The 13,876-nt window shown below is 38.2% G+C and overlaps 1 protein-coding gene across 1 annotated transcript in view; it reads left to right on the top strand.

Annotated features, from left to right (window-relative positions):
* Window positions 1-242: 242 nt before the first annotated feature.
* LOC5574512 (inactive hydroxysteroid dehydrogenase-like protein 1) overlaps window positions 243-13,876 on the top strand; it is a 30,208-nt gene continuing 16,574 nt past the window's right edge. The window contains exons 1-2 of the mRNA XM_021846184.1: window positions 243-748; window positions 884-1,117. Coding sequence (XP_021701876.1) covers window positions 577-748; window positions 884-1,117 — 406 coding nt within the window. The 5' untranslated portion in view covers window positions 243-576. The remainder of the gene's footprint in view (window positions 749-883; window positions 1,118-13,876) is intronic.

Genomic DNA, 13,876 nt, shown 5'->3' with positions numbered 1-13,876 from the left:
TTCGCTCAGCGTGAACAGTGGCGTACATATAGGAGAGAATGAAACCTATCTCAACAATATAATTGGACCGCAAAATCAATCATCCATCGCTGTAAACTTCGAACCCAGGAAAGTAATCACGTTTGAAACGGTTTCAATCCTCCTTTTCCTACCGCTGCCAACTGCTGACGCCTATGGGGCGTTGAAGCGATCTACTAAACAACTCATTCTCTCAATAGTAGCAGCGAACAACGGGTCCGCATCCGAACTTAGTATTCCACCACGTCTCGCCGAAGTAACATCGTTCGATTGTAACGCGCGCCCAATAGATCCACAGTGCTTCAGGTCGCGTGCGCGTCGCGTCGTGAGTCGTGCGCTTAGATTTTAGGTCTTCTGAGAAGGAGTGAAGGGTTCATATGCGGGAGGGCGGCAAAACCAGCAAACAACTCGCTGACATTGACTTCGCTTAGTAGAAGAGTTGCTGTTTGAGTGGCATATTAGAAGTGCTTGGTTAGATTGTTGCAGCTGCTGTTTGAAGCCGCGAGGCTCTCTAAGTGGATAGCTATATAGTGCCGAAGAAATAGTGGTTTGCGAAGTATGCTGCCCGTCTGGACCCTTGTGGTTCCAGCTCTGATTGGCCTGTGGGCTCTCAGCTGTTGGTTGTATGACAATTTGAAATCTCTGGTGCAGATAGTGATCGCTGTGCTAACTCCGTTCTTTGTCCCGGCCGAGAGCAAAACCCTGGTGGAAAGGTTCGGGAAATGGGCCGGTAAGAGCGATCGGTTGACCCATGGGAAGTGTCCTGTGGTCAACCGAAACGATTGGCCTGCATTTCCCGCGCACTTCCATTAACTGTTTATCGCGTTTTTTTTTTCTATCGTCTATATCTATGAACACCCGGCAGTCATTACCGGTAGCACCGATGGCATCGGCCGGCAGTATGCCATCCAGCTGGCTGCCCGAGGAGTCAACATCGTTCTCATCTCACGGACTGTTGAGAAGCTAATGGCCGTAGCGAACGAGATCGAGCAGAAGCACCAGGTCAAAACCAAGTGGATAGCGGCCGATTTCAGCCAAGGTCGCCCGATCTATGACAAACTTCGACGAGAGCTGGACGGTATCCCGGTGGGGATTTTGGGTGAGTGCGATAGTTGATCGGAATTAGTTCTCTTGATTGGATACGAAAAAGTGGCGGAACCGGTTTCAACCATGGGAGTGCGATTCTATTCGAGTTTCAAATGGAATTTATTTCACATGGACTGTATTCGCAACACATTCCTTGGGTTGAAATTATTGAAACAGCTGAAGCTTCGGGGCTCTAGTGTCGTGCTTGCTATCTAATGCGACGTGACGCGCCAGCAACCAGGACGGATTGAATTTGAAATTCTAATATGCCTTGAAGCAAACACGCGCAGTTTGATATTTACGATTCTACTGCACATCTTGCGGAGCGATGCGTTCTTAGAGTAGCTAAAGGCATTTAACAACTGTGCATAGTAGTTTATTCCTGCATATCTAGTACAATAAAATAAAGTTATCTACAATAGCATTCAGAAGCCGTTTGATAGAGAAAAGTGTGGCAAAAGTTTTTTTTTTTAGATTTCTAGCTTAACTCAAGTCAAATGTTATTCTGTTCAAGAGAGAGTTTTCCTCCATTCCAAACATTTTAGAAATCGATTGAGTTTTGGAAAAGATTTGGCTATTTGTTGTTTTAGAGGGGAAAATTTAAATTTTCGTTTGAAATACCATTTTATGGGACAAAATATAAGCTTATTCAACTTTATATGAAATGGCGTCGCTAGGCCTATCATAAAGTTTTTGCTAAAATGATTGAAAAGAATTTTAGGCCCATATTAGGGCAAAAGATGGAACCATATGTGGTCGGCGTTAAGCCAGAGGCGAACAAGTGGCGAACAAAACCTAAAAAACAGATTATTATGTCGATAGACGCAAAATTTCTTAGCTCCACATCACTTAGGTGATGTTAATGAGCAGAAGAAAATGACAAACGAATACCAAATCATAGTAATGAAACTAAATACCAGCATACTATAGTATCAGAGCTCAATAGAGACAAAGTGTTCGGGTTCAGAATGGGTATGTGCCATTTCTCGATTGAATCCTGGCTCTAAGCCCTTTTGGAAATTATCTAAAATCTTGGAAAAACCTCAGAAGCCAATACCTGCATTGAAAGAGGAAAACAAATTACAGTGGGATTCCGTTTTTGGCAACGAAGTCGAAATTTGCAGTTGCCAAAAACGGAACAATGCCAAAATCGATTTATTTTTCAATTATTGCTTTTAGAAACAATATGGAAATGTTTTTACAGCATCCCTATGGAATCATATAGCATCCAGACTTTGGAACGGTCCACTTTGAAGCAGTTTCTGATAGTATTGGACTATGCTATGAATCTATAGCCCCGTAATGTTAATTGTAACATACGTTCTACATAATTTAAATCGCTTAAATGTTTCCAATGATTTTTATAGTACACTATTGATATTTGTGGGCCATGTGAAATCAATAATCGCATAAGTGACTTTTATTCAATAACTGGATATTTCCTTAAAACTGTGTAAGGTTGCAAAAAAAGCAATGAAATATATTACTGTAGGGGGAGATCCCCCAGTGCCGGACAACACCGGACAAAGTCGAAACATTGAGAAATCATGGTCCAATCAAGATGGTGTATTAGTCGAAAAGAAAGCTATTATGTAGACTAATGTTTGCGTAGAATAACACATCCTTGAAATATGCATGCCCTTTTAAAAAAGTAGAAAAGTTTAAAATCTTTAAAAAGTTGACGTATTCTCTTAATTTTGAGCCTATTTTGTAATTATTTCGAATATGAAAAAATACTTTGGATCATTATTGCCATAATTGAACTAAATATGGACAAATTACAATTTTCGTTAAGATTAATTAGAATTAGAATTAAGAGAATACGTCAACTTTTTAAAGATTTTCAAAGTTTTCTACTTTTTTAAAAAGGCATGCATATTTCAAGGATGTGTTATTCTACGCAAACATTAGTCTACATAATTGCTTTCTTTTCGACTAATACACCATCTTGATTGGACCATGATTTCTCAATGTTTCGACTTTGTCCGGTATTGGGTGTTGTCCGGCACTGGGGGATCTCCCCCGATTTTTTACGTCATGCGAAAAGACATGCTCTGGATATTATAAAACTGTATAAGTTTTTTTTTTTGATTTAATGATCGTTAAGTTTAATTTTAAGCAATAAGCGTAAAATTAAAAAAAAAAAGGTGAGTTAAGAGGACAAGCAAAAACAACTAAACATAATCCATGAACCTTTCAAAAATCCCCAAAATTTGGTCAGAAATTTACAATACCTCGATTCATACGATGCCCTAGAAACTTTGAGAGTTTATTAGGAATTACCGGATTTTCCAATAACCAATTACACATTTTCAGGATCCCGCAATAAACCCCCAGTGTCCACTAGGAATCTCTGGATCCGTTGAAATGTCTGAGATGCCCCCTAAAACCATGAGTCCCCTTAGGATTCTCCAGAGCGTAGTTAGAAAAGTCTCAGCTAGTAAGGAACATTTGGTAATTTTATGGGACCCGAATCTTTGATTACATATTTTGTATAGAATGTTGAACGGTCCGAGAAAAAACGTCTTACAGAATCTCTAAAACAATAAATTTCGTTAGTGAACTGTATTATCACTAACAACGCAATTTACACAATATTAAATTCGTTAAAATTTAAAATACACGGTATTTTGCTTTATTTGTTTCTATTACAGCGGTTTATTTTTACACACGCTACGCGCATAACAATTGTGCGGTAAATACTACCATTTAAGGGGGTTAACTTAAGCGCTCGCACCGGCAATTTTCAGCAGATCATAAACGTACTTGATTTTACCATGTCTGTAGTTGAAACCAGATGGATGAAAATGAGATCTGTCAAATGTACCAGAAATGTGGTGGGATATACCATAAACAAAGTAATTTGTTCTGAAGTTCCATGATTGTTTCAAAAATAGGCGTAGTCAGCTACAATAGTAAATTTTACTACAGAATTTTTTCCCGTGTATGTATGTAATTCCATAAAAACAAAAACAGGGAGCCATACACTTATTGTTGCTCTTGTGTCAGTGCTTGTGTTTTGTGTTCAAACTAGCAGTTTCCAAATCTGAAGAAAAGTGGTTATTATTAAGTGTATTAAGTGTCTACCGGCAGACTCAAGTGGGCTGGTTATACAGTATAAATGCCTGAAAGAGGAGTTTGGTCTCCACTTGAAATACTGATGGAGATTGATGAACCCATGAAACGTTGCGAATGCATAACAAATGACCATTCCGAAGAAAATAAGCGCGTACGTAAGCCCGTAGTAGATGGTAGGATTTGGGAATATCGCAAATGATGGAGCTCAGGAACATAGTCGGTGTGTAGTTGACCTAATGTTTCAATAACTTAACCAAAAGACACGAAAATACTTACAAAAATTTATTTATTTTAGTGGTATTCAAAAATGTTGCCAAAAACGGATCCATTTTGTTGCCAAAATCGGGGGGTGCCAAAAACGGAGCATGCCAAAAATGGAGCATGCCAAAAACGAAATCCTACTGTATTACTAACTAATTACGAAAAAGCTCAAAAACTTGCTATGCAGTTTGAAAGTACCGCACAATTTTAGTTTAGGACTTACCAGTCCAATTGAAAATCAAGTTACTCAGGAGTTCGAAAATTTTCTCAATCAAGAGAACGTTTTCGAAAACGCCTGGGAGACTGATTTGGAAGAAATGAGAACTATAATTAAAAAATTCAAAAATATGAAAGCTCCTGGCGATGATGGAATTTTCTTCATCCTCATCAAAAAACTTCCAGAAAGTAGCTTATCATTTTTAGTTGATATATTTAACACATGTTTTTAATTAGCATATTTTCCTGACAAATGGAAAAATGCTTAGGTTGTTCCAATTTTAAAACCAGACAAAAATCCTGCAGAAGCTTCTAGCTATCGTCCAATCAGTTTGCTTTCCTCCATCAGTAAACTTTTTGAAAAGGTTATTTTGAACAGAATGATGGCCCACATCAACGAAAATTCAATTTTTGCCAATGAGCAGTTCGGATACCGCCATGGACATTCGACCACTCATCAACTTTTACGTGTAACAAATTTGATCCGTTCCAAAAAATCTGAAGGCTACTCTACTGGTCTTGCTCTTCTAGACATAGAAAAAGCATTCGACAGTGTTTGGCATGAAGGTTTGATCGTAAAATTAAAAAAACTTTAATTTTCCAACATACATTGTTAGAATAATTCAAAGTTATCTGTCAAATCGTACACTTCAGGTTAATTATCAGAACTCTAGATCTGAACGATTTCCTGTAAGAGCTGGTGTTCCTCAAGGCAGCATTTTGGGACCAATATTATACAATATTTTCACATCTGACTTACCTGAGTTACCTCAGGGATGTCAAAAATCCTTGTTTGCGGATGACACAGGCCTCTCCGCCAAAGGACGAAGTCTGCGTGCCATCTGTAGTCGATTGCAAAAAAGTTTGGATATTTTTTCTTCATACTTGCAGAAATGGAAGATTTCTCCTAATGCTTCCAAAACTCAACTAATAATATTCCCACATAAGCCAAAAGCTCTTTATTTGAAACCTTCAAGTAGACATGTTGTCACGATGAGAGGGGTTCCAATAAATTGGTCAGATGAAGTTAAGTATCTAGGGCTCTTGCTAGATAAGAATTTAACTTTCAAAAATCACATTGAGGGCATTCAAGCCAAATGTAACAAATATGTAAAATGTCTCCCTTATTAATAGAAAATCGAAACTTTGTCTTAAGAACAAACTTTTGATATTCAAACAAATTTTCAGGCCAGCCATGTTGTATGCTGTACCAATATGGGCTAGCTGTTGTAATACCAGGAAGAAAGCTCTGCAGAGAATTAAAAATAAAATTTTGAAAATAATTCTGAGGCCTCCTCCCTGGTATAGTACCAATGAGTTACATAGAATATCCAATGTTGAAACATTGGAACAAATGTCAAATAAAATAATTAATAATTTCAGGCAAAAATCGTTACAATCTTCTATTGCCACGATTAATGCGTTATTTGTTTAGGTTAAGTTAGGTTAAGTATATTAAAAAAGTTTTTTTTTCTCTTATAAGCAGGTGAAATCAACTCACCTGTAAAAAAAACTGAACTGCTACGGCAAATGAAATGTAATATGTTGTTAACAAAATGTTAATAAAATCTTAGATTTGTGTTACCAAATTAGGATGATAATGTTGTCTAATAACACAGAACACCTAGATATAAGAAATAATGAATGTAATGTTTGGAATGATACTAATAAAGAAATTAAAAAACAATGGATATGTGCCACTTCTAGTACTGCAATTAATCCCTTGATGCTGCAAAATATGCAAAATAAATTAGTCAGATAAAATTTTAGGCAGCTGCAAGGACCGCGGAGACCTTTATTTCGTCTTTAAGGCGATGATGCATAAAGAGCCAGACAACCGTTTGTGCTGAAAATTTTACTCACTGGTCATACCCAGCGGGTGATTCAGAATTCAATGAAGTGTATTGTGGGAGTTCTGTAGGAATTGTTCTGGTCAAGAGATTCAGCAATGCTTTGAAAGATTATAACAAACGTGATTGCACGTTCAGAAATCGCTAGCATCACCACACTCACGCTGTGTATAATACGACGCGACTGGTGTTACATGATGCGTCTTAAATTAATCCATTACTTCTTCCGAAAATTCTTCTAGAATCTTCTGATAATTCTCTAGAAATATCCCGGAATCTTCTCAAAAATTACTTCCAGGAATGCTCACGGAATTCATGCAGGGCTGGTCGAAGATCTTTTCAGAAACCTTCCGTTGATCCATTCAGAAATGTCATAGATGATAGCTTTATTAGTTTTTTCTAACAGTTAAAGAAATTCTTGTAACAATTCTTACAGTTAGCTTCCCAGGATTTCCAATATATATATTCTCAATTGAGCAATTCTCGCTGAAACCAGGCCGCCATCGGCACCCATCGTTAGAATTTCAATTTTATGTCCTTGATCGCTAGTTTTCGATGAAACGTGAGGGTGTTCCTTCCGGTTTTCTCAAACTGGTGAACTCGTACGCCAGATAGCTAAACAGTTTACGAAAAAGCTCATTTTTTGATAAATCTTGGGTATTTCTTCACATGATATGTATCATATTTCCCTTAGAACACATAGCAAACTTAGTGGCATTGTATAGAGGAAGGATATAGCTTTCATTTGAAGTTAAAAAAAAATGGCGGCCATTTTGAATTTCGCCGCCATTTTGAATTTTGTTAGAAAAATCGATTTTTCACCATTAGTGCACCGCTCGTTTTGAATTCTGAGGTCACCATCAGAAAGCTGAGGAGAAATTGCATAAGGTAGGCTACAAAAACTGGGCCTTCCTTAGCCGAGTGGTTAGAGTCCGCGGCTACAAAGCAAAGTCATGCTGAAGGTGTCTGGGTTCGATTCCCGGTCAGTTCAGGATCTTTTCGTAATGGAAATTTCCTTGACTTCCCTGGGCATAAACTATAATCGTACCTGCCACACGATACATCAATGCGAAAATGACAACTTTGGCAAAGAAAACTCTCAGTTAATAATCATGTTGAATTATGAGGCCTCCGTTAAAAAAACAATCAGATTCGTTCTTTCTTATCTTCATTTTATTTCTATCAATGGTTTTAGAACAAATAAATAAAATAAATAATGCTATTTTTAAACTCGAAGATATTCAGAAGAATCATTCAGGTAGCATATAAGCGTTAATAAATCCTATTTGATAATTTGTTTTTAATGCTAGTTAAGCTGAGTGCCTGGCTCTGGTCCAGTAGGGACGTAACGTAAAGAAACAGAAGAACAAGAAGAAGAGTGAGTGTAACGGTATTATTAAAATTCAACATGTTAAGTACTAACAAGGTGAAAACTCATTCTACTACCTAAAACCAAAATGGCGTCAAAATCCAAGATGGCCGCCAGATTTTTTCAATCAAAATTATACTCCTATTTTTCGTCTGAATCGGATAAAACATCAACGATTGAAAACTTGTTTCTTTGTTGTACAAAAAATAATGTTTGCATTGATTGCACTCGCCATATACATCAAAATCGTGGAACATGATTTAGAAAATCGTTTATTTCATAGGGTAAATAACATTGCTCACCTAGTTTTTGTAGCCTAGCTTACGCAATTTTTCCTCAGCTTCCTGATGGTGTTTTCAGAATTTAATACAGCTAATGCTAAAATCATTTTTTCTAACAAAATTCAAGATGGCGGCGAAATTCAAAATGGCCGCCAAAATTTTTTTAACTTCAAATGAAAGCTATACCCTTTCTCTATACGATGCCACTAAGTTTGCTATATGTTCCAAGGGAAATATGAGACGTATCACGTAAGGAAATGCCCAAGATTTATCAAAAAATGGGCTTTTCGCAAACTGTTCAGATAGCTGGCGTACGAGGTCGAGTTTGAGTTTTAAACCCGAACCCGACCCGAAACCCGATTTTTTTTGTAAGAAAAACCCGAGCTCGAAAAGATGGTAAATTCATCGTTTCTGATGCATAGGGAAGCTTTTAGTTGCTACTCTGTTTACAATTTTCAGGAAACCCGACCTAAACCAGACTTTTTTCAAGCCCGAACCCGACTCGTACCCGATAATTTTGTAGCTTTCAAACCCGACCCGAACCCGAACACGAAAAATTTCAAATTTTCAAACCCGAACCCGTCGGGTTTCAGGTTTGAAAACCCGAGACCCGACCATCTCTATTTACCAATTTGAGAAAATCGAAAGGACCACCCTTAAGTTTTATCGAAAACTAGCCATCAATGACATAAAATTGGAATTCTAACGATGGCGGCCTGGTTTCAGCAAGAATTGCTCATTATTCTTCAAAAAAGCCAGACATTTTGGGGTCATGCACAAACTATGTCACGCTTCACTAGGCATGAGAAAACAATAGAAAAAAAAACCTGATCGTGTCTTCCATTCTCCATTACAATAATTACGACCTTGATCGAGTCAGTATGTATATTGAACAGATGATAAATAATTTCTGATGTAGGCTTTGTTTTTTTGTGTGCTGGATCATGGATAGGACAATCCTTTGATTGTCCTACCCATTGTGTTTTAGTACATATTCTACTTGCCCCACCGACATCCCGCGCCAGTAATCTGAAATGTGTCAAACTTACTGCTTAAGAATATAACAGGTCAATATTCTTAAGCAGTAAGTTTGACACATTTCATATTTCAAATACTCATAAATTTCAAAAAAGTTGTTTTTCGAGCTTTATGATGAAAGAGAAATGTCCATTTATAATAATCTGTAGGTTTCTTCAAATAACAATAGGATATTTGGATTAATCTATTTCAGATTTTAGAGAGAAAACTTGGACAACTAGGGTTGTCATGTCTATTACGGCTTAAACCAGCCGACGGTGTTTTGAAAAACCTGAAGGTCGTAGACACAAAAGTCAATTTGGCCAAATTAAGATGTAAAATTGTGAAAAAAAGAATCGTTCTGGTGGGCTTAGATCCCACGACTCCCAATACGCTAGACTGAGCGTGTTAACCAACTACTCCACAGAACTGGTAACGAGTCTGACCAAACTCCATCCCATATTCTCCTTCACTACCCTACCCCTTCTTCGGCTCTCTGAGATGCCCAATTCGACTCTCCTAGAAAACTTGTCTTCGGCCCCCAGAAATAACGTCTCCGAAAAAAAAAATTCAGCCATCTCAGTAAGGAGCAATTATTCGAAATTATTTTAAATTCTATTTTGTGTCAATATATAGATGCACTAGAAAAAGGTACATGTACATTGGTTTTTAATGTTTTCAATGCAAGATCATCTTGCCCATATTTTGTTGTTCGGATAATTTACGGACCTGTATACCCTATCTGGTGGCAAAGTTTGAATCAACTAGCTCGAACAATGATAGCTCTTAATTAACTAGCAGATATTCCGAAGACGCCATCCTTCTAAATTGGCAAGATAGTTCATGCTTACTAGAGCCTCATGTTAGCAAAATCACGAACCTCTCGGATAGTCCTTGAGCCACTGAAAACTTTGCCGAGAACCTCCATCTTTCTAACTGGTCAGGTACTTGAGATATCTGTAAAATAAAAAAAAATCATACACACTACCGCCACCTAGTGGCAAATTTTGAATCAATTAACTCGAAAAATGATAGCCCTTGACTTACTGAGCAACTTTGCAGAAGATACCATCTTTCTGAATGATCAAGATCCTGAGATATCCGCAAACAAAAGTTTCATGCACACTAGCACTGCCTGGTGACAGAATATTGTATCTCAATGACCACCGCATGTTAACCCTATTAAACAACTCTTTCCAAGACTCCAACCTTTCAACCAACCATCATGATCTAGAGATATTTTTGTCACACTCGACATTTTTTACAATTTCGAGTTAGTATTGTGGAACGTCATCAAATGACAAATACTTTCGATCAACTTAATGAAATCTGTGAGATTGTTCTATTAAATTCGAGAAAAATACCAAGTTGTTTAGTCACATTTGTAGTTCTAACCGCATATCAGTCACATTGAACCTCGTAATGACATTTCTATCAGAACTATATTCTGATTATTTACCCAGTATGGCACCCAACATTTTCAAGATTTGCTTTTCCCTACGATATCTTCCCGAGAAAAATATAAAGATGATTAAAACACGGCACAGCAAAACGCATGAGCGTAAAGAGAGCCTATAGGTCATTACCACAGTTGGTTAAGAATAACAGAATGTCATGAAGATTCAGGTTTCTGAAATCAGTTTCACTTAATAAGTGTTTACCAAGTAATTCTAATCGTCCACTCGTCCCGCGAAAGGAGTTGTGAAGAACATTTCCTATAAGCAAACTGACAAGCAATTGTGAGATTACTCCAAGCAAGGATAATTGTGTCCCAATTCACCGGAAGTGGAAACATCCATATCACTAGGATTTCCAATGGACGGAGAGAATCCATGGAATTTGATCATAACCAATTCCCAGTTTGTGGAGTATAACAAATGCAAAGTCTGCGAATTTACATTCATATGTTCATATAGAGATGTAGCGATGATCAGATAATGATTCATCATCTGATATATGCCAATTCGTCAACTCGTGACTGATTCTGTTCGAGCAGAGCGTTATGTCTAACACTTCTTCTCTAGCAGATACCATGAAGGTTTGGCGATTTCCTATAATAAGTAATCCGAGATTTGAACTACTTAAGCATTCCATCAGACTGGAGCTTCTCAAACTGATATCTGAGCTGCTCCAGATCATGTGGTAAATACACCACAAAACGAAAGACGTATTTCCTATTGAGGCCACCAACAGAAATATCAATTGTGGCAGCACATACACCTCTGGTAGTTAACTCAGAAATGAGTGTAGCAACGATTGCTTTATTAACGAGCACGCATGCACGAAGCATGGAACGCGAGTTTGCCATTTCATGTTTCTGAATGAGCATGAGAGCATGAGCATGAGAGCATGAGCATGAGCATAGATGACCGTACAATTCGTAGTTGCTACTCCGTGATTGACCAGAACAATCGAGGTTTCACAGGGAATTAATGAATGGGGTTGGGATTAGCTTACCATTCTTCAATGTGCACAAATCGAGAGCTCAACCTTTAAAAGTCAATAACGGCGCCGGCCACGTCCTTACGGTCATCGGGGAAGGGATGGAAAGTTAGTTAGACAACCGTTGTTACTAGAGACCGAGTATACCTCTGCATCTCCACAGTTGTCATGGATAGGATATTGGGTTAGTGGGATAAGGTATAAATCTGAGAGTCACCAATGGTTGGTGATGCGATCCATGATATAATCACGCCTAATCGGATTCGCGATATAATTCGATAATCGCATTGAATGCCGAACAAGTGTTCGTCACTCGCCCATGCAGGAGCAAGCGACGCGATCAATAGATCAAACACTACTAACGATCCGCGGCGCATTTTCATTTCACTACGCGAACAACGCGTGACATGTTTGATTCTGCCCTCATCACCCGCCCCCGCAGGAGCAAGCGTTAACGTCGAAGGATCAAACACAACTAACTATTGTTTCACTTTTTCACTACCGATCGACCGACGCGCGACATGTTTGATCCTGCCCTCATCGCCCGCCCTCGCAGGAGCAAGCGTCAAGGTCGAAGGATCAAACACAACTCTGCCATTTCATGTTTCTGACTGTAGCAAAAACTGGGTCCACAAGGTTACCTAAAAAAAAGTTCACAAAGGTAAATTACTTTGAACTAGCGCCACTTGAAACGTACCATTTGCATGAGTCGACAAAGATTGATCGTTGCTGATATTTTATGCTGAAGATTGGTCTAACTTAGCTATCCTAACCGTAGCCACTACCCGAACTAGGCAGGATTAAGCTTTTCACAATCTCAGCACGAAAATGACCAGCAGCGAAAAAAACCAGATCGGTATCTCTAAAAAGTCGCCAAAGGCGAAAAGCGCAGAATACACTGTCTAAAAGTATAATGCAAAACCATAAAGGTGAAAATTTCAACTAAATTTCAACGTATTAATAATCCCACCCTTATTTAGCCTCAGGTTGAGACTGAAGAACGACAGCCGATTATCTCGGAGAAACACAAGGTCACCTGCACCATTGCTCCGGCTAGCACAGGAAGGGCGCCCAGGTACTCCCCAGGCTGGTTTGCGGTTAGGTTTTATTTAGACCCCCCTAACCATTCATTCTTAGGCACGGTAAGCTTAAAGCCGCATGAATTAGGGGTCACCTGTGAGGTGGACTTTTACCACCGGAACAGGCAGTCCGTAGTGTTAATTCTTAGCCAATTGAAAAAAAAAACGCTACCGACACTACGCGGCTATCTAGGCTGATCGGGGAAAGGAAGTTAACATTGATCATTAACTCCTGACGTGCCCAAACAGCCCGTCATTTTACTTACTTTGATGTGTCGGGCACATGTGGGGTAAATTTCAATGTTTTTTTCTAAAAGCACACTATCAAAAAATAATGTGATTTACGTCTTTTGGAATGCACATAGAAGAAACGAGTCGAATGACGTAAAATTGTGTCAAGTTTTAAATAAGTTAGTGTCTGATTCGGAAAATGTCGCCTTCGTTTTCTGATCTTTAACATGTAAACTTACATTTTTTGCCCAATACATCTTCTCGGACACGTTTTTGTGTCGTTCCATCGCTTACATCGTGTGTAATTCAGAATTACGTCCACTGTTATTTTCATTATTTTTAAGAATGTGTGTAGATCAACTGTACCAGTATTCGCCATGTTTTTAATTTCAATTCCTGATTCAAAACCGGCATTGATTTCTTATGGACGGTAGCAAATTCAAGAATACCATGGTGAAATTTGGTGATAGGTTTAAACAATTACAAGGAAAATTATTGATTGTTATTTTTCAAGAAATTTTTAAATCAGAGTAAACTAAATAATAGAACGGTGTTCTTCAGTTCAGTCACAGTGGTTGGTCTAGAAAAATGATTCAATTGTTCTACCTTGCCACCAGTTTTTTTGTCAAACTTTTTCTCTGTGCAACTAGGGTTTCATAGTCCATTTTACGAAACGACAATACTGATGATATTGCTGTTACTTTTACACGTTACGACACAGCCTACTGTCAAAATTTCATTCATAAAATAAGCGATCAGCTGTTCAGAAACGTCTTGTAAAATGGACGATTGCTAGTAATGGATTCTTCAGTAGCAGGAATTCTTTGTCAATGCTTTTTGTAGTGCTATCCTAGAAAACAAAACGTTTTGTGTAGCCTGTCAGTAATTGTCATGGCTTCACTTCAGAATATGCATCAAAAACACACAAAATCGTTTGATTTTCCCAGT

This window comes from Aedes aegypti, chromosome 2 (genome assembly GCF_002204515.2).
Source record: "Aedes aegypti strain LVP_AGWG chromosome 2, AaegL5.0 Primary Assembly, whole genome shotgun sequence".
In the NCBI taxonomy this organism is placed as follows: Eukaryota; Metazoa; Arthropoda; class Insecta; order Diptera; family Culicidae; genus Aedes; species Aedes aegypti.
This window is presented reverse-complemented; position numbering and strand designations above follow the sequence as displayed.